Source organism: Gobio gobio (genome assembly GCF_949357685.1).
Source record: "Gobio gobio genome assembly, chromosome: 5".
Taxonomy (NCBI): domain Eukaryota; kingdom Metazoa; phylum Chordata; class Actinopteri; order Cypriniformes; family Gobionidae; genus Gobio; species Gobio gobio.
Window position 1 is genome coordinate 2,855,993 of NC_137101.1, and position 24,414 is coordinate 2,880,406.

General features: G+C 35.4%; 1 protein-coding gene across 1 annotated transcript in view; it reads left to right on the forward strand.

Annotated features, from left to right (window-relative positions):
- Positions 1-9,709: 9,709 nt before the first annotated feature.
- slc38a2 (solute carrier family 38 member 2) overlaps positions 9,710-24,414 on the forward strand; it is a 15,832-nt gene continuing 1,127 nt past the window's right edge. Inside the window, exons 1-16 of the mRNA XM_079818156.1 lie at positions 9,710-9,985; positions 11,009-11,137; positions 11,222-11,306; positions 11,391-11,506; positions 15,965-16,038; positions 16,117-16,209; positions 16,301-16,376; positions 16,720-16,802; positions 18,288-18,346; positions 18,462-18,599; positions 18,683-18,762; positions 19,920-20,020; positions 22,001-22,125; positions 22,214-22,358; positions 24,127-24,224; positions 24,319-24,414. The exon at positions 24,319-24,414 is cut by the window's right edge and continues 1,127 nt beyond it. Of these exons, the coding sequence (XP_079674282.1) occupies positions 11,010-11,137; positions 11,222-11,306; positions 11,391-11,506; positions 15,965-16,038; positions 16,117-16,209; positions 16,301-16,376; positions 16,720-16,802; positions 18,288-18,346; positions 18,462-18,599; positions 18,683-18,762; positions 19,920-20,020; positions 22,001-22,125; positions 22,214-22,358; positions 24,127-24,224; positions 24,319-24,414 (1,497 nt within the window). The 5' untranslated portion in view covers positions 9,710-9,985; position 11,009. The remainder of the gene's footprint in view (positions 9,986-11,008; positions 11,138-11,221; positions 11,307-11,390; positions 11,507-15,964; positions 16,039-16,116; positions 16,210-16,300; positions 16,377-16,719; positions 16,803-18,287; positions 18,347-18,461; positions 18,600-18,682; positions 18,763-19,919; positions 20,021-22,000; positions 22,126-22,213; positions 22,359-24,126; positions 24,225-24,318) is intronic.

Here is a 24,414-nt window from a genome sequence, read left to right on the forward strand (position 1 = left end):
GTTTCTCTTAAAGCTAATACGGAAGTGACTTAAACTGTAATTCATGGACTGGCCACTAGAGACAGACTCCAGAAGGAGCAGAATCTCATTGAGCTCATGTTAAAATGCCCAACTTTACAGCAGAAGAACACATGTTTACAATCTGCGACACATTGGGGTTTTGGTCTATACGGCTAATTTTGCCCTTCATAACGACTGTGAGGGGGGTGAATTATTTAATAACTCATTCTTTTACATTATATAAAGCCTTAAAGTCCTGCATAATTAAGGGTGTGGCCACTTTGAGTGACAGGTGGATTGCCGTTTGTCTGCTGTCTGTTAGTCACTTAGGCTCCGCCCACATCCCGCCTCTTTGCCCATTTTCTGTTATCCGGGAATCACGCGCTGCCAAGATGGCGACGGCCAGCTCAACCCGACTTTACGCTTCAAAACTGCTCTTCAGAATCCTATGGGTGACGTCACGGACATTTCGTCCATATTTTTTCACAGTCTATGGTTTCAACTCACTACTAACTCAACCAGGCCCCGCCCCTTTATTCTGCGTATTAATTATTATCAGCTTTTTTAATGCTCAAACAGCAACATTACACACTCAAGAGAGATGAACATGGAGAAAAGCTCGTCATGCAACCATCAATGCCAATAGTCACAGATCATAGATTTTCTATTATAGGATAACATCAGTCTGACAGATTTCCAGCGCTGGTGGCCTCAGCGGGGCCTATTATTATGAGGCATTTTGCTGTTGAAGTGATGTGCATAGCGTGAGGTTCCCATGAGTGCGGACAGCAGGCGGCTGTTTGTTTAATTCGAGGGGATAAAATGATTATATAAGAGTGAGCCAGGAGCCGGGGGAAGATGAGCCGACCTCTGGCCTGCTCTGCAGGGGACCGGCGGGATGTCTTCTCTCTCACGGACCCCCGTGCTCTGAAAACCAAGAAATACACAGAAGTTCTCCAGAACCTTCCCTTTAACATTTTAATTTTCTTTTCATTTCAGTGGGGTTTCAGAACTTTACCTGGAAGAAAAGCCATTCGCCACGCAGACTAGAGGTAGAACGCTTAACTCCGCCACAGAATAAAAAAAATTAAAAAGGTAATTGCGACTTTTTATCTCACAGTTCTGACTTTATATCTCATACACTCGGCGCAATGCGACCGCAGACGCAATCTTTGCTAGTTTCAGCCCGACGCAGTTCTCATTTTCACATCCAGCACCACGCAACAACTTAACAATTATAGTTACATGTTTGCTAACGAAATAAACCTGTTAAAAGCCATTTGTGTGGTGTGGCTTTTGTGTTCATCGTTACGTTTATATGAGTTTAAAGCATAGGGGACGTTTACTAGCCGTGGTCTTTAATTAACATTAATTTGTGTGCAGCCTACATTACAATAACTGTCCTGGTTGAAGTGCAGCATTAATGCATTTGGTCAAATCAGGGTTGTTTTGAGCAAATTAATTGCATTCCCGCTGAAAAACAAGCGTTCTAGCGTGAAAAAGCTGCCTATATACATAGTAATGCGCGCCTTCTTATCAAACCCGCCACAGCAATGATGAACCTCTCCTCCATTTTGCTTTGGAACTAATGTGGTGGGAACCAAAGTTTACTGGACTGCGTTCTCTGGGATCCTCTCAAGTGGAGCACTTCTACATTCCGATTGGTTGCTGCCGAACCACGTCATAGCTCATTACCATAAAGTTGACCTGATTTCAACTCTCCTCAACACCCCAATCATCCAAGATGCGCCGGAACTTGCCACCGGCTCCCATTAAAAATGAATAACTTCCGGCCACTTTGACGCTCTTGCCGGTGGCGGTGTGAACGCATAGTAACAAGGAGGCTAAAGGCTGTAACTTCAGCCACTAGAGCGTCTCTTGAGATCAGGGGAGTGAGGTTTACTCGCACAGTGACTACTAGCTGGCCTTCGTTACACTCACCCCCTAATCCTCACTCCCATCCGGGTCACGGCACCAATTTAACCCCTCCTGTTCGAACCTGCCTGCTCCAAGCGGGACTCGAACCTGTGTCCGCCGGCATGAGAGTCGGATGCTCTAACAAGGAGGCTAAAGGCTGCAACCCCTAGTGTCAGTCACTAGAGCATCTCTTGAGATCAGGGGAGTGAGGTTTACTCGCACAGCAACTACTAGCTGGCCTTCGTTACACTCACCCCCCTAAACCTCACTCCCATCCGGGTCACGGCACCAATTTAACCCCTCCTGTTCGAACCGCCCACTCCGAGCGAGACTCGAACCCGGGTCCGCCTCACAATAAGAGTTGGATGCTCTGACAAGGAGGCTAACGGCTGCAACCTCTAGTGTCAGTCGCTAGAGCATCTCTTGAGATCAGGGGAGTGAGGTTTACTCGCATAGCGACTACTAGCTGGCCTTCGTTACACTCACCCCCCTAATCCTCACTCCCATCCGGGTCACGGCACCAATTTAACCCCTCCTGTTCGAACCTGCCTGCTCCAAGCGGGACTCGAACCTGGGTCCGCTGGCATGAGAGTCGGATGCTCTAACAAGGAGGCTAAAGGCTGCAACACCTAGCATCAGGAGTGAGGTTTACTCGCAAAATGACTACTAGCTGGCCTCCATTACCATTATTAAATAGCAAATGCACTGGAGCATCTGTTCACCCATGGGCGTCTGGGTCTGAAAACCAGGTGTGTTCAGGCGCATTGTTGGCGTGTTGCTATTTTGAGGAACTAAAAACGACAATTTATTTGCCATTGACCAACACAAACCTACTCTAAAGTCAATAGCGCAGTATTGTTTGTGTTATTTAAAGGATGTGTTAGTAATATGCGCCTATAGGCGGTGCACAACACGCACACACACACATGCCAAATATTAAAAATAAAAGGATTCCTCTCTGGAGAAGTGTTCAGTTTTTCCGCTCACATGTAAATAGCGAATTAACCATGCGAAATTGGCTTTTAAAGGGAAAGGGAGATGAGACTCTGATTGTTTTTTTTTTCACGTTACGCCCAAAACACACCCATGACTCACTAAGAGATGAGGGACGACCCTTTTGGACCATGCGCCGGGTGCACCGACTGCTTTTCCCGTCGTTAAACTAGCAAAAGTGGATTCGGACACGCCCTAAGAGCACCTGCGTCGTGCACTCATATCGTTAAAATAGGGGCCATTATCTCGCAATTCTGATGTAAACTCACAAAAATAGGTAGATAACTCCATCTAATAAAAGAAATCAACCAAAAACCTACCTGACCGAATAAGTAAACCGTGCCTCCCTCAAGTATTTACAGAACAAGATGTTTAATTTACATCTGCGGCTCAGAAAAAGCCATGGGTTTAGTTTGCCCTTTCACACACTAAACATTTCGGTTACCTGCTTTTTTCAGCTCTGGAGAAGAGGTGAAGCAGTTCAGAGGGCGGGCGAGGGTTTGCAAAAGGATTTATATGTACTTGGAACTCAGTCAGGAAGATAGTTTATCCAAAGGAAGAAATCCAGCACCACTATAGCTCTCCATGGGACAGGGCGTCCTACAAAGATCGGTGTGATGGTAAACTGTAAAAACCTCCAACAGGTGACAGAATTGAGATATCACGACACATGATAACGCCAGTCTAGCATAAGAAAAACACAGTGTTCGTGGGAGGTTATCAGAGAGAAAAGCACTGATTTCCAGAAGAAAAAACATTGCTGCCCATCTCAAGTTTGCAGGAAACCTTCCAGGATGTTCCGGAGCAAATATTCTTTGGACTTATGAGATGCAAGAGAACATTTTGGTGAAAATATCTCTTAAACATGCATTACCCCCAAACCAAAAAAAAAGCAATAAAATTCATCATGCAGTTTCAAACACTTATTTTTCCAATGCTCCACAGAAGAAAGAAAGTCAGGTTTGGATTGGCATGAGGGTGAGTAAATGTTTGAGGTTATTGCCAATAATAGAGGTTCTACCTGCTAAACAAAAAAAAAAAGAATATTCGTTCAATGAATAACATGAACATTTTGAGACCACGTTTCAGAAAACGTTACTTCAGATAAAACTAATGGATTGGTATTATCTGAATGAATGAAGTGGAAAGCAATGTTGAGCTGTTCTGCAGAGGAAATAAATGCTATAAAATCTGATTGTAGATGCAAACTTGTGTATCTTCTAACTTAATTAGGGCCCTTTGAAATACGTTTTTTTTTTTTAAACCTTTATTTATTTTTGGGGATTCACATTTTAATGATTAAATTACATTTTAGTAATCAAAAAGCATGTCTAATTAATTGAAATCATGGAAAAAAATCCTAAATATATACACATGCAATTTAACAATAATTTATTAGGTTTTTATTTATTTTTTCCAAAATTCCGTTCTTTTTTTTTTTTATTTAAATTTTAGTTAACATAAAGCATGTCTAATTAATTGAAATCATGAAAATAAAAATTACCAATAATTTATTAAAAGTTTTATTTTCAAATTACATGTTTATGGCCCTATGAAAATATATTTTTTTCTCCCTCTCTCAATTCCATTATTTCCATTTTTTTAACCAAATACTGTGTTTTCTGTTTTTTTTGTGTGTTTTTTTTAAATAATCAAGGATTTAACAAACAATTCTATGAAATGCCAACTTTATATTACTGTAATTGTCTAAATTGGCATTATGTGTTTTTTCATAAATTTTTTCGCAGTTAAATTGACTTTAAAAAAGATCATTTATAATTTTCACTCATGGAGATAACATGTCAAATGTGCCATGGTTTAGTGGATGATTTCTGTCACCTGCTGGAAAACACACACTTTTAACACGAAAATGACATGAGAGTACCACTATAACCAGTAGATGGCAGCATAGGACCACTCGTACGTCATTTCCACTCCCTTTTATATTTCTTTTATGTTTTGCTTTTGATTTATTATAAAATTAATATTGTAACAAATTTTAACAATTGCACTGTACAACACAAAGTCGCATGCATTTATTATGCATTCTATTTATAGTATTAACCATCTGTATTTTATTCACTGTACATATTCACCTGTAAATTCTGTTTATAGTAATAACCATCTCTCTATTTATAGATATATTTATATATATTCAGTACATATCTATGTCCTGCACTTATGCAAACGTTGTATATCCTGCACTTGCTGCTATTGCACTTCTGGTTAGACCTAAACTGCATTTCGTTGCCTTGTACTTGTACTTGTGTAATGATAATAAAGTTGAATCTAATCTAATCTAATCTAATTTAGATGAAAGGAATTTTTATAAACAAATGAGTAAAGATTTTACTGTGCATGAAAAAGCTTCTTGAATTGCTCCCGCATTATATTATTAAGGGCCCTTTCACGCCTGCCTTGTTTGGTTCGGATTTTCGGACTTATCAGTTTGGTCCGAATCAAAATTACTGGTGTACAACCTCCAGTAATTTTGAAAAGATCACGGTCCGGACCAAACGGACGTCATTTGGTCTGAAGAAAAGAAGTCGCCTCGGTCCGGATCAAACTGAACAAACGTTTGGTCCGTTTCTAGTGTGAAAGCATTTTCTGTACGGTTCGGACTTTCAGAGCATTTACAGGAAGTTCCTGTTTATGTTTAAATATTATAATGTTATTTTTCATCTCGTCTATATTGATTATGAAAAGTGCAAAGATGCGCAATATGTCAGAAGACAGAAAGTCAGAGATAATTTTGACCACTTCATTAAGTTTTGCCTTTCTTTAAAGTCAATTTCGTTTTGTATAAATTGTATATTAATTTTAATCAATGTTACATCAGCCAATCGCCTGGATTTAATAAATAAGAAGCAAATCGGCGATAGCAGACAATAATCGTGACATGAAGGCGCCGGCGCGATCACGATTGCTCTTGAACACGTCTCATAAATAAACCCAAACTCAGCCTCACAGACATGAGAAATATGTGTGTAGAAAGATTGAAATGTCCACTTTTAAACCAAACAATTCGAAACTAAAAGATAGTCAAGCAATACTAGTGTTCACTAGTGGCAACAATATGCGTCTGTTCATTCATCTTGTCAAAGACGCTGACGTCAGAAGCACGTCTGTTTAAAAACGAGATGATGAAGACGACAGGACGCAAGTGTGTTATGTACAGTTCTTTAGTGCGCTCGCATAACTGCAATGTGAAACCAAACCAAAACTAACCAAATGTATATAGATAGGGCTGTCAAAAGATTAATCGCATCCAAAATAAAAGTTTGTGTTTACATAATATATGTGTGTGTACTCTGTTAATTATTATTTATATATAAATACACAAAAACGCATGTATATATTTAAAGGGTTAGTTCAGCCAAAAATGAAAATTCTGTCATTAATTCCTCACCCTCATGTCGTTGGACACCCGTCAGACCTCCGTTCATCTTCAGACACAAATGAAGATATTTTAGTGTAAATCTGATGCTCTGAAAGGCCTCCATTGGCTCAATGCACGGTTCACTCTCAAGACCCTTAAAAGACACTAAAGACGTCGTTACAAAGTCCATCTCACTACAGCGGCTCTACAATAACTTTATGAATCAGCGAGAATAGTTTTTGTGCGCAAAAAAACCCTAAATAACGACTTATATAGTGATGACGATTTCAAAACACGGCATCATGAAGCTTCGAAGCGTTATGAATCAGTGAGTCGATTCATGATTCGGATCGTGTGTCAAACTACTGAAATTTGGCGATCCAAACCGCTGAATCGACTCACTGATTCATAACGCTTCGAAGCTTCATGAGGCCGTGTTTTGAAATCGTCATCACTATATAAGTCGTTATTTAGGGGGTTTTTTGCGCACAAAAACTATTGTCGCCGATTCATAAAGTTATTGTAGAACCACTGTAGTGAGATGGACTTTGTAACGACGTCTTTAGTGTCTTTTAAGGGTCTTGAGAGTGAACCGTGCATTGAGCCAATGGAGGCCTTTCAGAGCCATCAGATTTACACTAAAATATCTTCATTTGTGTCTGAAGATGAACAGAGGTCTGACGGGTGTCCAACGACATGAGGGGAAGTAATTAATGACAGAATTTTCATTTTTCGGTGAACTAACCCTTTAAGAAAAAAATACTATTTTTATATATAAAACATTTATATATATTATAGATGATATAAATGTATATACAGTATATACATGCAAATATTTCTTAAATATATACATGAATGTGTGTGTATTTACATATAAATAATAATTAACAGAGTACACACACATATATTATGTAAACACAAACTTTTATTTTGGATGCGATTAATCGGGATTAATCTTTTGACAGCCCTAGTATAAAAATGTATTAACACATTGACCTCGGTGCGGACCCTCAGGTGTGAAAACGCCCTTATACTGCATTTATGACAAAGACCTACACAGTTGCAGATATCATAACATGCACACGTGTTGTCCTCTGATTTTGACGCTGCTGCGGATGAAGAACACACTGAATAACACAGACTAAAATACGGGGATGAGCCGAAGCCTGCTGCCAGTTTCATATGAGTGTTAAAGGGGACTGATGCGATTATTAATTAGTGTACAGATTACGGAGTTAATCCCCCCCCCCCCCCCCCTAAAATTGGCCTAGTGACGCCCCTGGGCAGAGCTGGGATTTCTTCCATCCATTTTTCACACAGTGTGGAGACAGAAAAATGCTTTTGTTGATCCAGTCTTACCTATGGAGTCGGGGCGTCGCCTGGGGCCCCATGGCCTGTTTCAATAGGTCAGACATTCCAGCATCCGTGTTCCTTTGTGAACTTTGGCTGCCGTGGCCCTTAATCCGAGGGTAAATCACCGTAGACCGGAGTCCCGTACGGCCCTGGTCCACTTCCACTGGTGGGATTTGGCCGATCGGGGGGTGACGAAGAACTTCTGTGCAAAGGTGGTCAGGCGAGTGATTCGTTTAAGTTATGCTGGGAGCGAAACAACAAACTCAACTCGGTTGCCCTTGTCTGCAGTGACCCAAAGCAGTGCGGGGCGCACTCATTCCCTGACATGTTTAATCTGTCATTGTGTCAGAAGTTCCTCTTTTCGTAAAAAAAAAAAAAAAATATCCTCCTTTTTTTCCCCCTCTCTTCGGCATCAAAATCATGTGGTCTCATGATCTTATTCACTCCCATAGAAAAGTAGACAGAAATGACATTTAAAGTCTAACGTCTCTCATTTTAGGAGGAACTTCTGTGGAAAAAAATAAGGTGAGTACGCTGAGCAACCTCTGAGTCTGCCTGTATGTAATGTAGGGCGTACGGTGGGTTGTGGCATGTCTGTGGTTTCTCTGAAGTCAAATTGTGTGTAATTTTTAGACGAATTTCAGAGAGCATTCATTGAGAAATTCAGTTCATTCTACACAGATAATAGGCCTCCAAGATACCAAAATATGTGACCCTGGACTACAAAAACCAGTCATGCGTCTCACGGGTGTATTAATAGCCAACAATGCATTGTATGGGTCAAAATTACCAATCTTTCTTTTATGCCAAAAATCAGTAGGATATTAAGATCATGTCCCATGAAGAGATTTTGTAAATTTCCTTTCGTAAATGTATTATATGCATTGTTAAGGACTTCATTTGAACAACTTTAAAGGAGATTTTCTCAATATTTTGATTACTTTGCACCGTCAGATAGTTGTATCTCACAAATATTGTCCTAACAAACCATACATCAATGGAAAACGTATTTATTCAGCTTCAAATAAAACAAGAAGTCCCTTATGACTTGTTTGTGGTCACATATTAAAAATATTTCATTGCGCACATGGAATACAATTTTTTTTAGTGCTACATTTCTTTCAAACTTTAAAAAAGTTAAGATAAAAATTTGTCAATTCTTGGCGTACAGTGAGATTACTTGGATCTTTTTGGTCCTTCTAACCTAATTTCTGTCTACTGAAAAAACAGTGAGGTGTCAAAAACAATGACTTTTCAATATGCATTGCTAAGGACTTCAGGAGATTTTCTCAATTATTTTGCACCCTCACATTGTTGTATCTCGGACAAATATTGTCCAAACAAACCATACATCAATGGAAAACGTATTTATTCAGCTTCAAATAAAACAAAAAGTCCCTTACGACTGGTTTTGTGGTCACATTTTACTGCGCACATGGAATAAAAACATTTTTAATGCTACATTTCTTTCAAACTTTAAAAAAATTAAGATATAAATGTGTCAATTGTTGCCATACAGTGAAGTTACTAGGATCTTAGTGCTCCATTAAACCAAATTTCTGCCTACCGAGAAACACTGACTTGACATTTCAAGCGACAAACAGGTATAACAAGAATGCGAACAGCAGCTCAGATCATTTTGGTCTCAAATATGATTAAAATACAAGATATTTTAGCGAAACTGACTGTAATGTGAGGTATATTGGCATTCTATGAACCATTTAAAGGTTATTTAGCACTAGGAAAATGATTCTTCTAAGAAGTATTCACTGAGGGCACCGAAATATGGCACCCCATTTTGAAACCTTTATTTTTAAGCGTCCACATTACATTCGCTCTCATTGCTGTCTAGGAGGAACAATTGTGGTATTAAATTTGGTTTATTGAGTGGTTTTAATATTCTACGAGTAGGAAGAAAACGTCGAAAGCCTTCCTGAGGCAGGGAAAGAGCGCCAATCTCGTCTGGGTCAGGGCTGGGTGGCTGAGGCTCAGTGTTTGTATACAAGCCCGCATAGACCCCGCCCACAGTCACGGCTGATGCAACGCGACCGGCGGATATAAACCGTCATTCAGCAGCATCAGAACACGACAGTGATACCGGACGCGCCCAGCGGACATCTCCGTTCATCTTTAACAATAATATTAGTATTACAAATTGTATGTACAGTATTTATGATTAATTGATATTTATTTGTTATCCATCACGGTACATTCCTGAAGGATCAATCGGTTTTTTGTAATTGATCGCTGGAACATTCTTCACGTCTGGGAGGGTTTAATTTAACGTATTTTCTCCATTCATTCCGGAGCTGAAGAAACGGATTTTCTCCTTTAATTCCTGAGGTAAGATGTCATTCGGTTGGACATTATCTTTTCTTCTCCACAGATCTCACTGTTTATTTTAATTAATGTTAAAAAACTAATTTTGGTTTGTCTTGTGTTGCTTTAGATCTTTCTTTCCTCGTCGTGACTCATTTGTGTTTCATCATCTTTTTTTTTCTACACATCCGTGTAAAAGGAATTCAATTCATTCACTAAACACACATGCGCTTGCGCAACTCTAAATAATGCTAAAAATTAATCTTTTTTGGAAAACTATATATATATTAAGTTAGCTACATCGTTTATTGTATTTAGTGTTATTTTTGGGTGATGTCGTTTAATTTGTCCGTTGATTTGTTGGTAAACGCGGGGGCGTCTGCTTCACACAGAGCATCTGCATAATTTTGTTTTGTTTGTCATTCTAGCAATATTATTATTTGATCTTATATAATTATTTATATGTGTTTGTGGTGTAGCCTAAATGTTAATTCAACATTTAAGTTGCCGTTTCAAGGAGTAAAATGGTCATCAGAATGTGTTTAAATGCGTTAATCAAGAATTAACACCTTAATTGGGGTGTATAATCATTTTGTTCCGACTATATATAAATATAGAGTGATCAGACACCGTATAAATAGTTTATGACGATGCGGCGGATGCGGCGCGTGCTGATCTGTTGTCGGAGCCGGTTTGTAATTTTCCACTCGGCTGTCGGCTCTGGTGGGTCACGTGACCTGATGCTCGGCTGCGGTGCTGAGGCGCGGCTCCGCTGAGCCATGGGGGGGGGGCGCGCATTTTGCTAAACGCAGGGAAAGGAGCGCGCATTGACGGGTTTCTGGGCGCAAACACAAGTTTTCAGGCGCTTTTCTGACATTTTTCTGTGACATTTATCACTTTACATAATATTAAAGAAGCACTACATGGATAAGGGTGAATGTTGGTAAACAATATCAGTCAAATGGAGAATTTTTTACACAAAAACCCCATTTAAAGCCTCCCACAATGTTACGGCTGAACATAAATTGGTGTTTTTTTTCATTGCAGAATGAGCAAAATCCCTGTAAATACAAAGATGAGTCGTTTTAACATCGCTCCAGACATGGACAGCACCAGTTCCAACAGCAACGACTACACGAGTTATCAGGACTGTCCCGCCAAAGTCCCTTTCAACGGGTAAAACCTGCATCATTTGACCTCGACAAGTCGCCATTTGTTAATAAGTCATCTCTCATATCTAATGTACGGGTGTGATTACAGAATGCAATACACCGATGTGGACGCCGAAAGCCAGAACTTCCTGTCTGATCATCACTTGGGCAAGAAGAAATATGAAGAGGAATATGTAAGTAGTTCATCTGTTTTATTAATCAGAGATGGCACTTAAACATCACATTATAACTCTCGCTGTAATATTATTGTTCTTCAGAGTCAAGGCTCGGCGACATTTGGGATGTCCGTGTTTAACTTGGGCAATGCCATCATGGGAAGCGGGATACTGGGACTTTCCTACGCCATGGCTAATACTGGCATCGCCATGTTTGTGTGAGTATTATTGAGTTTTACCTCATTCCGAACGGCCAAAACACCTCAGTTTGAAAGAATTTACATGCACATTTGCATGAGCTGATAACAGATGTGGTTAACACCCACTTTTCTAGTTTGGTTTTAAAGTGTTAGCAGTGAGTTTAAGACATTCTCAGCTAACAGACGACGTTCTCACAACGTTATGAGCAAACGTTCTTCCTGTAACGTTCGTTCAAATTCATCTGAGAATTAATAATGTTCTCAGAACGTTCTGTCAAGGTTGTCTCAACGTTATGAGCAAACTTTCTTCCTGTAACATTCGTTCAAATTCATCTGAGAATTAATAATGTTCTCAGAACGTTCTGTCAAGGTTGTCTTAATGTTATGAGCAAACGTTTTTCCTGTAACGTTAGTAAAACGTTCGTTCAAATTCATCTGAGAATTAATAGTGTTCTCAGAACGTTCTGTCAAGGTTGTCTTAATGTTATGAGCAAACGTTTTTCCTGTAACGTTAGTAAAACGTTCGTTCAAATTCATCTGAGAATTAATAATGTTCTCAGAACGTTCTGTCAAGGTTGTCTTAATGTTATGAGCAAACGTTTTTCCTGTAACGTTAGTAAAACGTTCGTTCAAATTCATCTGAGAATTAATAATGTTCTCAGAACGTTCTGTCAAGGTTGTCTTAATGTTATGAGCAAACGTTTTTCCTGTAACGTTAATAAAACGTTCGTTCAAATTCATCTGAGAATTAATAATGTTCTCAGAACGTTCTGTCAAGGTTGTCTTAATGTTATGACCAAACGTTTTTCCTGTAACGTTAATAAAACGTTCGTTCAAATTCATCTGAGAATTAATAATGTTCTCAGAACGTTCTGTCAAGGTTGTCTTAATGTTATGAGCAAACGTTTTTCCTGTAACGTTAATAAAACGTTCGTTCAAATTCATCTGAGAATTAATAATGTTCTCAGAACGTTCTGTCAAGGTTGTCTTAATGTTATGAGCAAACGTTTTTCCTGTAACGTTAGTAAAACGTTCGTTCAAATTCATCTGAGAATTAATAATGTTCTCAGAACGTTCTGTCAAGGTTGTCTTAATGTTATGAGCAAACGTTTTTCCTGTAACGTTAATAAAACGTTCGTTCAAATTCATCTGAGAATTAATAATGTTCTCAGAACGTTCTGTCAAGGTTGTCTTAACGTTATGAGCAAACGTTTTTCCTGTAACGTTAATAAAACGTTCGTTCAAATTCATCTGAGAATTAATAATGTTCTCAGAACGTTCTGTCAAGATTGTCTTAATGTTATGAGCAAACGTTTTTCCTGTAACGTTAGTAAAACGTTCATTCAAATTCATCGGAGAATTAATAATGTTCTCAGAACGTTCTGTCAAGGTTGTCTTAATGTTATGAGCAAACGTTTTTCCTGTAACGTTAGTAAAACGTTCGTTCAAATTCATCTGAGAATTAATAGTGTTCTCAGAACGTTCTGTCAAGGTTGTCTTAATGTTATGAGCAAACGTTTTTCCTGTAACGTTAATAAAACGTTCGTTCAAATTCATCTGAGAATTAATAATGTTCTCAGAACGTTCTGTCAAGGTTGTCTTAATGTTATGAGCAAACGTTTTTCCTGTAACGTTAGTAAAACGTTCGTTCAAATTCATCTGAGAATTAATAGTGTTCTCAGAACGTTCTGTCAAGGTTGTCTTAATGTTATGAGCAAACGTTTTTCCTGTAACGTTAATAAAACGTTCGTTCAAATTCATCTGAGAATTAATAATGTTCTCCGAACGTTCTGTCAAGGTTGTCTTAATGTTATGAGCAAACGTTTTTCCTGTAACGTTAGTAAAACGTTCGTTCAAATTCATCTGAGAATTAATAATGTTCTCAGAACGTTCTGTCAAGGTTGTCTCAACGTTATAAACAAACGTTCTTCCAGTAACGTTAGTAGAACGTTCGTTCAAAATTATCTGGTCTTTGATAATGTTCTCAGAACGTTCTGTCAAGGTTGTCTCGACGTTATAAACAAATGTTCTTCCAGTAACGTTAATAGAACGTTTGTTCAACATCATCTGCTCTTTAATAATGTTCTCAGAACGTTCTGTCAAGGTTCTCTCAACGTTACGAACAGACGTTCTTCCAGAATGATAAAACGTAATGTTCCCTTAACGTTCGCACAACCAAGAACAAAAAAAAACCTTTTTAAAACATTTTAAAAACAAAACTGGACGTTTAGAGTACGAAAAAACGTTCATAACTCAATGGAAAACGTTAGTGAAACGTTCTTTGGATGTATTTTTGTCAGCTAAAAGTATGTACGCAATTGTCCCCAATTTACAGGACTGCTAAATACCCTGATTAGGATAATTATGAGTCCAGTTTTTGCCTCAGATTCTGATTGGTGTGAATCTACTAGTCAGTCCGGCTCTGATCAGTGGAAGTCCTGCTTCTTCTTAGTGTTTACAAACAAAGCCATGTGCGAGTTAAATAAAAGTGATGGATGCGTGTTTAACGCCGGATGCCAAATCATCCATCAAAGAATGACTTATTTCTTGGTTAAGCGAAATGGGATTTCCAGTGACCGATAAATCAAGGTGGACAATATAATCCTAAATGATTTTAAACCAGCAAATGCACTGAAATAATAAATAGACCTGGCTTGGTTTAATTGAAGTGGTCGATGAATGGGTTAAATAGTAAAGATGTGATGTCTCCATGCATGTGAAATGGAAATCTACTGAAGGTCACTCGGTTATAATGGGATCAAGCGAGCTGCACACGGTGGAATGAATGAGTGTGTGAGAATATAATCAGGTCTAATCCTCAGTCACCTCCCTCTATTATAAACACATGCGTGTTTGTGTGTGTGTGTGTGTGACGCATTACAGAGAGTCCATTATGTCCAGTTGTCGGGCGGGTTTGAGTTGAGGTCATCTAGTCTACATGGACATCTCATTTAAAGTCAACATGAGTTTTCTGAGAACGCTCCAAACGTTGCTTTTTAAATGTTTTAAAACATTCCACTTGACCATTCTTCAAACATTTTAGGAATGTTACATTTCTGAACATTGCGAAACAAGTGGTGGCATTTAAAACAAACGCCTCGGAAAAAGAACATTGCATAATCGATGTATTGATGCTGACGTTTCGAGAGCATTATTAAAGACCTGTTGCACCAGCAGCTACTTCTTTTTTCTCACGTAAGCAAAGGAAACAATATAAATAAGGATCGATAAATACATTTTATGATTATGACTGATTTTATCTGACATTTTAGGGTTCGTGTTGAAGAGCCGCTAATAAAGTTATCTATTCACATAATGTTTTCTCTCTGAAAATGTAATGCCTTTTATACATTGATGATGCAGTTCAGTCTGTCTGCTGTTTTATTCCAAAACGCTTTTACCGAGTTTACGCTTTTAACGAGTTACGACTAAGTTTAATGGTGCAATGCAAAAATATTTAGTAACACTTTAGAATACTGATCCATCAATAATGAATAACTACACCGGAACAAGTGAGTAACGCAATATTAACACTCTAGTAACTACTATTACCTAACAAGAAACTCTGATTAATAAATGAGTTAGTAATAGCGCTTAGTCAAATGTGGTAGAACACTATTAGCTAATCAATAACTACTATTATTTTCTACAAGTTCATAATTAAGATGAATAATGCAAAATATACAATTCATTCTAAAGGGACGATCATGGTGACCCACTAGTAATTACTCAGGTGTTACTACATCCTTCTAAAGGAATGATTAGTTCATTCTAAAGGGAAGATCATGGTAACCCACTAGTAATTACTCAAGTGTTACTATCCAAAACCTTACAAAAAACTCAAAAGCTTTCAATGACTTCAGTCATTACTACAGAGTTAGAAAACCGATCCAAATCATTAGTAATTCCTTCTGAAGGATGTAGTAACACTTGAGTCATTACTAGTGGGTTACTATGACCTTCACCGTATAATTAATTATACATACATTTACATACATATGCATTATTCATGTTCATTATGAACCTGTAGATAGTAGTTCTTAGTAGTTATCTGGGAGTTCTGGGAAAAAAAATGTAGTCGTTAATTAGCTAATAGTGAACTACCACATTGAACTGAGCGCTATTACTTACTAATTCGTAAATCAGAGTTTCTCGTTAGTTAATAGTAGTTACTAGAGTGTTAATACCTCGCTACTCATTTGTTCCAGTGTAGTTGTTCATTAATGATGGATCAGTAGTTGTAACTTAGCGCCTGTTCACGTCAAGTTGTAACTCAGCTGGTGCAACCAGTAACTCGTTCTATTAACGTTTTGTTCGTAACCTTCTAAGAACGTTCCCTGTTAACTGGGATATGTGCTTGTTTTTTTCCGATCTTTGATAACACTTTTTCAACCGTATAATCAATTGCAGTTCACATTCTGCTTGTTTTGCAACTGAGACTTCAACTTTTGTGTGTTTTTTTGTTCTTTTCTGCAGGATCCTGCTGGTTGCGGTGGCCATTTTCTCACTATACTCTGTCCATTTGCTGCTCAAAACGGCCAATGAAGGAGGTTAGCGTCTCTCAGACACTGTGAGCATGTGTGATCTTTAACTGTATGAGTTTTAACTCTCTGACCTCGTCCGTCCAGGTTCTCTGGTGTACGAACAGCTGGGGTACAAAGCCTTCGGGATTCCAGGAAAGCTGGCAGCGTCTTGCTCTATCACCATGCAGAACTTTGGAGGTACGGCCAATCGTGTGAACGTGCAGATAACACGGGACTTTGGTTTGGTTTACGGCACTAACGTGTGTTCAAACTCTGTTTTAAATCCCAGCAATGGCGAGCTACCTCTACATCGTGAAGTACGAGCTGCCCATCGTCATTAAGGCCTTCTTGGACCCCAATGACAAGTAAGATTTCACCGGCTGATGTTGTTGTTGTTGTTGCGCTGGAATGTTTTTCAGCGCTAGAACAGTGTGAGCGCTTCATTGTACAGCTGTCCGGCCGGGGGGGTCTGAACGTCTGCTCAAAGACGTCGATTGAGAGCTTCGTGACAGTGACCTAATACAACAAACACTGACATGAAAGATTCAGACCCCTACATGGAGCCCGAAGGCCCCTGCGCACAAAACAACACAATACACGGCCCCAGATAGAACCGAAACGCAATGCCCGTTTTGAAACAGGATGTTGCAGAACAGCTGCGTGTCACTTCCTCAGCGCTGATGTCAATCTTTGTGGTGTGTTTTGCAGTGCGTGGTACACTAACGGAGATTATCTGGTTCTGATCGTCACCGTCAGCATCATACTGCCACTCTCGCTGCTTAAAAACCTCGGTAAGTGTGCTCGCGGGACAAAAACATCATTTAAGATTCAGTTTAATTCATATTAAGACTTTATTTTACAATCTCTTTGTGACACGTCGCATGTAGTTACTATAGAAATGACTATACTTTGTGCATAATTGCATGCAAATAACCCTAACCCTATAGTAAGTACATGTAGTTCATTATTATTATTATTCAGTACTTAAATATATAATTACACCTTAAAATAAAGTGTAACCCTAAAATTATTATAAAATTGTATATATATATATATATATATATTATACAAAACATAAAATTGTAGAACAAACGTGAGGGTGGAAAGTATTTGTGTTAATAATAAATAACTAAAATAATAGTTAAAATAATAAATAACATTAGTTATATTTTATATATTTATTTATTTATTTTATAATAATAATAATTATTATAAATAAAATAAAAAATCACAAAAATATTACTTGCAAATAAATACAATTAATTGTTGAATTATGAATACAATTGTAAAAAATTATGAATAAAATAATTAATAAAATAAAATATAACATTATTTATACTTTATGTATTTATTTTATTATAATAATAATTATTATTATTATAATAGTTTAATTATTAATAAATCAAATGGAAAAAATCACAGAAATATTGTAAATAAAACAATTAAGTGTTGAATTATTAATAAAATTGTAAAAAATTATGAATAAAATAATTAATAAAATAATAAATAACATTATTTATATTTTATGTATTTATTTTATAAAAACAATCATTATTATTAGAATAGTTACATTATTAACTATAAATAACATAACAAATCACAAAAATATTACTTGTAAATAGAATACAATTAATTGTTGAATTATGAATACAATTTTAAAATATTAATTATTAATACAATTATTATTAGAATTAAATAAATAATACTATTTTCAAATGTTAAATTATAAATAAAAAATATATTATATAATAATAATTATAAATTATATATATATTTGAATTGTGACAATTTTTGTGATAATAATAAATTAATAAAATGTTTAATAAAATAAAAATATCTTAATTACATAATTATTATAATTTTGTTGTTGTTATTATTATAAAAAATAATAAAATAAAATTGTGGAACAAACATGAGGGTGAAAAGTATGTGTTAATAATAAATGAATAAGATAATTATTAAAATAATAAATAACATTTTATAATTGATGTATTTGTTTTATAATAATACTATTATTATTATAACATTTAAATTATTAATAAAAATAAAGTATAATACAATTTGAGAAAAAAATATATAGGTGAAAATTATCACAAAAATAGTAATACAATTATGAATAAAATAATAAATACAAGTATTATTAGAATTAAATTAATAATACTAATTATTATTATTATTATTAAAAATGTTACATAATACAAATAAATGTAATTAGAATTTCAAGTGTGTGTTTAGTGTGTTTTGTGCTGACCTTTATTGGTGTGTGTCTCTTCCAGGTTATCTAGGCTACACTAGCGGTTTCTCTTTGTTGTGTATGGTGTTCTTCCTCATTGTGGTGAGTACTCAGATAATCATCAAAATGCTAATGAACACATGCAAATGAGAGCGAATGGTACACGAGCTGCTATTGTTAGTCTGACGGGACATTCCCTCTTGCTTTTGTTCCTCAGGTGATCTACAAGAAGTTCCAGATCCCCTGTCCATTACCGGAGAACTTCATTAACATCACAGTGAACGTGTCCCAGCCGCAGGTCAACACCACTGAAGAAGAGTGCTGCAAACCCAAATACTTCGTCTTTAACTCACAGGTGCCACGCGGATATTTGCATTCACATATTTGCATTTGAGTGAGACGAATGTGCGGTGATCTGACTTTATTGTTGTGTCTTAGACTGTGTATGCGGTGCCCATTTTGACCTTTGCATTCGTGTGCCACCCGGCAATCCTGCCCATGTACGCGGAGCTCAAAGAGTGAGTAACATTTACGCTTTAATATTAAATATTTAAAGAGGACCTGTTATGCTTGATTTGTTTTGGGGGGGGGGCTTGAATGTTTATTATTTCCCTCATATCCTCCATTGTTGCGGCTCCTCTCTTCCTAGTCTGTCAGTAACGCTCTATTTACTTCCTGTCTCTATGAAGCCCCGCCTCTCAAAAGCACAATGTGCTCTGATTGGTTGGCTGGAGGAGTGTGTTGTGATCGCTCAAGCGCTTCCAGCGTGTTTGGAAAATGTCCCGCCCCTTACCATAACACACTACTAACTAACTCAACCAGGCCCCGCCCCTTTATTCTGCTTATTCATTATTTAAAGGTGCAGTGTGTAATATTTATGAGGATATATTGACTGATATGCAATATAATATGCAAAACTATGTTTGTATAAAGACTAGGGCTGTGAAAAGATTAATCGCAATTAATCGCATCCATAATAAAAGTTTGTGTTAACATAATATATGTGTGTGTACTCTGTTAATTATTATTTATATATAAATACACACACAAGCATGTATATATTTAAGAAAAAAATATTTTTATATATAAAACATTTATATTTATATATATTATATAAATGTATATACATGCAAATATTTCTTAAATATATACATGAATGTGTGTGTATTTATATATAAATAATAATTAACACACACATATATTATGTAAACACAAACTTTTATTTTGGATGCGATTAATCGCGATTAACCTTTTGACAGCCCTAATTTTATTACATTAGAATGAGCCGTTTCTATCTACACACACCGCGGGTACAGTAAAGCCGCCATTTTGTGCCGCAATGTTTCTACGGTAGCCCTAAACGGACAAACTTCTCTTCAGAGCGCTAGCTACTCTCTGCTGTCTCAGACGATATTTTTGTCCCGTGTCGGCCACCGTAGCTTCGAAAAGGGAGGGGGCGGTCGCAATTCACAACCTCACCACAAGATGCCGCTAAAACTTACACACTGCACCTTTAAATGAGGAATATTGTGACGTTTGCAGAGCTTTTACAGCAGCATTACCCACCAAAGAAAAAAAGCATAATAGGTCCTCTTAGTTGCTTTATTGTGAGTTTATGATCAAGAATGAATCCTGGGAAAGCTGATTAACTCTTTCTCCACCTTTCCATCCGCAGTCGTTCCCGAAAGAAGATGCAGAACGTGGCGAATGTGTCGTTCCTGGGAATGTTTATCATGTATCTGCTGGCTGCGCTGTTCGGGTACCTGACCTTCAACGGTGAGCAGAACGCAGACGCACGGCCACATCAGGGCCTGAGCCGCTTCCAAAACACGTTACGACACATTTGATAGGCCAATACTGGGCTGAAGGGTAGAGTGAGGCTGTTTGTTTTAATCGGAGGTGTGTCCGCTAAAGCGCTCCGGATTGAGCCGGCAGAAGGCCAGCGCTGAACCTCCCGTCTGTTTTGAAGTTTTGGGAAAGGGTGAGAGACGTTCAGCTGCAGCTGATAGACAGGAAGCGTTATGTAACGGAGGGATTTCTCAGACTCGGCGAAGGAAAAATAAACATTTTTGTGTTGTTTGATGTTCTGGACAAAGTTATAACACGACTTGTTGACAATAAAACGGGGTTTGTACCGTTCAGAGTAGAGTAACTCAAACTAAAACCATACAAATGCAACTAAACTAAAACATAAATAAGATTAATTTATTTCAGATAGTTGCCAATGAAACATTTCCCATTTCCATTTAGTGTTTAAGTAAAGCTAAAATAACTCAAAATGATTGTAAATTAATAAAAAATATATACATATTTTAGAAAAAATTACAAAACCATGCAAACATAACTAAACTGAAACATAAATAAGCTTATTTTATAAACAGCTTAAACATTAAACATTTCTCATTTCCATTGAGTGTTTTTATTTATATTTTATCTTGAAGTAAAACTTATTTGACTGAAATAACTCAAACTGATTGTAAATTATATATTTTTTTGTGCATATATTAGGAGAAATAAAATTAAAATAAAAACCAAATACACAATAAAATTACTAAAATGAAAATAAAAAATATATAAAAAGGCTTATTTCATTTCAGTTCGTTCCCAATGCAGCATTTCTCATTTCCTAATTTTTTATTTTTTTATTTGTTTTTATATAACAACTTGAAGTACTAAAATAACTCAAATTAAAAGTGATTAAAATTAATAAAAATATAAACATATTTTTTTAAATTTCATAAACTAAAAAGGCCTAAAATAAAATGGTATAATGTAATAATGGAAAATTATTTATTTTATTTTATTTGCTAATAGTTGAAATAAAATTAATAATTTTCTTTTAGTTATTTTATTTATTTATACTTTATTTTAGTACTTTAATTGCCAAATACCTCAAAGCAAAACTGATTAAAAATTATATATATATATAAAAAAATTATATATATATATATATATACATATATATATATATATATATATATATATATATATATATATATATATATATATATATATATATATATATATATATATATATATATAAAAATTATATATATATATATATATATATATATATATCAAAAACTTAAAAAATAGCCAAAAACGCAACAAAATGACTAAAACTCGCTAAAATATAAAATGGAAAATATAAAAAAAGGCGTATTTTATTTCAGCTCATTGCCAAGGGAACATTTCTCATTTCCATTTAGAGTTTTTTTAGAACTTGAAGTACTAAAATTAAAAAGGATTAAAAATGTATACAAATATATACATATAAAAAAAAACACTAAAAGCCAAATACACAACAAAATTACACAAATGAAAATAGTAAAATAAATAAAAAGCTTATTTTATTTCAGCTAGTTGGCAAGGCAACATTTCTCATTTTCATTTTGTTATATTTTAGAACTTTAATTTGCAAAATAACTAGAAGTAAACCTGATTAAAATTAATAGAAAAATATATTATAATTAATTTAAAATCTAAAACTAGAAAAATGGTCAAAAAACACAACAAAATTACTGAAATGAAAATATATATTTAAAAGGCTTATTTTATTTCAGATAGTTGCAGAGGCAACATTCCTCATTTCCATTTAGTGCTTTTATTTTAGAACGTGAAGAACTAAAACTGATTCAAATGAATACAAATATGTAGATTAACTAAAAAAATGGCCAACAAAATAATGAAAAATGTAAATGAAAATCTGATGTTAGAACAGTAGTTTATTGTGAGTGTTGTGTTTGTGTTTGACAGTGAATGTCGAGCCTGAGCTCCTGCACACTTACTCAAAGGTCTACAATTTTGACCTGGTGCTTCTGATCGTGCGCTTCGCCGTCCTGACCGCCGTGACGCTCACAGTGCCCGTGGTTCTGTTCCCCGTGAGTACTCCAGCACACACACACACACTCACACACACACACACACGCGGGGCAGGTGTGTTAATGGAGGGTGTGTTCTCTGCCTCAGATCCGCACCTCAGTGAACCAGCTTCTGGGCGCCTCTAAAGACTTCAGCTGGCCGCGCCACATCTGCATCACCGTCGCTTTGCTGGTCTGCGTCAACATCCTCGTCATCTTCGTGCCCACCATCAGAGACATCTTCGGATTCATCGGTGGGTTTTTATCATTGTTTTTAAGTGTTCTATATACACACACACAAAATGGTGTAGGATTTACTTTGATACAATTTGAGCAAATTTCACACAGGAAATGGCAAACAACACGTGTCTGAAGTAGAAAACTGAAATATGAGTTTCTTGTTAAACGTACTCCAGAAGTCTCTGTTTTATATACAACTTTGAAAAAAATATTTTTTAAAAACCCATCTGAAATAAAATGAAGTTTATATTATATTTCAATTAACCAAAATGTTTCTTCTTACAACTTAAAAAAAGAAAACACTTTTACAATATAGTTTTTATACATTTTTATTTCCGTTTTACTTATTTTAGAAATTGAACGTAAACTAATTTTTTTTTTACATTTTTTAATATCATATTTCAATTAATGTTTATTTTACAACTTTGAAAAAACAATTTTTACAGTATTTTTTTTATTAATTTTATTTGCATTTGAGTTATTTTAGGACTTACAAATTAGTCTCAATTATCTGAAAAAATAAGTTGACTTTTTTATATATTTTATTTCAAGTAAAACATTTATATATATATATATATATATATATATTATTATTATTTTTTAAGTTATTTTAGTACTTCAACTTAAACAAAAAAATTTTTTTAAGTTTTTAATATTTATTTTTCAATTAATGTTTATTTTACAACTTTGAAAAATCATTTTACAGTATTGTTTTTATTAATTTATATTTATATTATTTTAGTGCTTGAACTTTGAAAATTAGTGTCAACTATCTGAAAAAAATGTTTATATTTTATTTCTATTAAAGTTTTGTATTTCAAGTAACGAAAATGTTTTTTACAACTTTCAAAAATAATTTTTTACAATATAGTTTTTTTATTAATGTATATTTCAGTTTTAGTTATTTTAGTACCTCAACTTAAACAAAAAATAAGATTACATTTTTAATATTTTATTTCAATTAATGTTTATTTTCCAACTCTATTTTCAACTTAATCAGTTGTCATTTTTATTAATTTTTATTTCCATTTTAGTGGTGTGTGAAAAATTTGTGTCAACTATCTGAAATAAAAATTAATGTTTATTTTATTTCAAGTAATGAAAGATGTTTTTCACAACGTAAAAACAATACGTTTTTACAATAAAGTTTTTATGAACTTTGCTATTTTAGTACAAAAATTGTTTAATTAGTCTCAATGAATGTTTATTTTACAAGCTTTGAAAAATATTTTTACAATATATTTTTATTTCCATTTTAGTATTTCATCTTAAACAAAAATTAGTGTAAACTCTCTAAAAAAAAAGTTTACGTTTTTTAAAATATTTTATTTAAATTAAATAAGTAAGGAAAATGTTTTTTACAACTTTAAAAAAAATTACAACATAAAAAAGTTTTAATTATTTTAGAAATTGAACGTAAACAAAAAATATGTTTTAAGTTTTTAATATTTATATGTTTATTTTACAACTGAAAAATAATTTTAACAGTATTGTTTTTATTAATTGATCTTTCCACTTTAGTTATTTTAGAACTTAAAAATTACTGTCAATTTGTTTTATATTTTATTTCAATGAAATAAAAATTTCTTTTTTACAATATAGGTTTTTTGAGTTATTTTAGTACCTCAACTTACACATAAAATAAGTTTAAGTTTTTAATATTTTATAAATAAATGAATAACCCTCTATTCACAACTTGATTTATACAATATTTAAATTTCCACTGTAGTTATTTTTCAGCGTTTATGTACATTAACGTTTGAGTATTTCCCATCTCTGAAGGTGCGTCCGCTGCCGCTATGCTGATCTTCATCCTGCCGTCTGCCTTCTACATCAGACTGGTGAAGAAAGAGTCCATGAAATCTGTGCAGAAGATCGGGGTAAGAGACTCGCGCGTGTGTGTGTGTGTGTGTGTGTGTGTGTGTGTGTGTGTTCATGTGGACGAGACTCTCATCACACTCTCGCTCTTCTCAGGCGTCGTTGTTCCTCGCCATGGGCATCGTGGTGATGTTCAGCAGCGTGACTTTGATCGTCCTGGACTGGATCCACAACGCAGGATCATCAGACGAG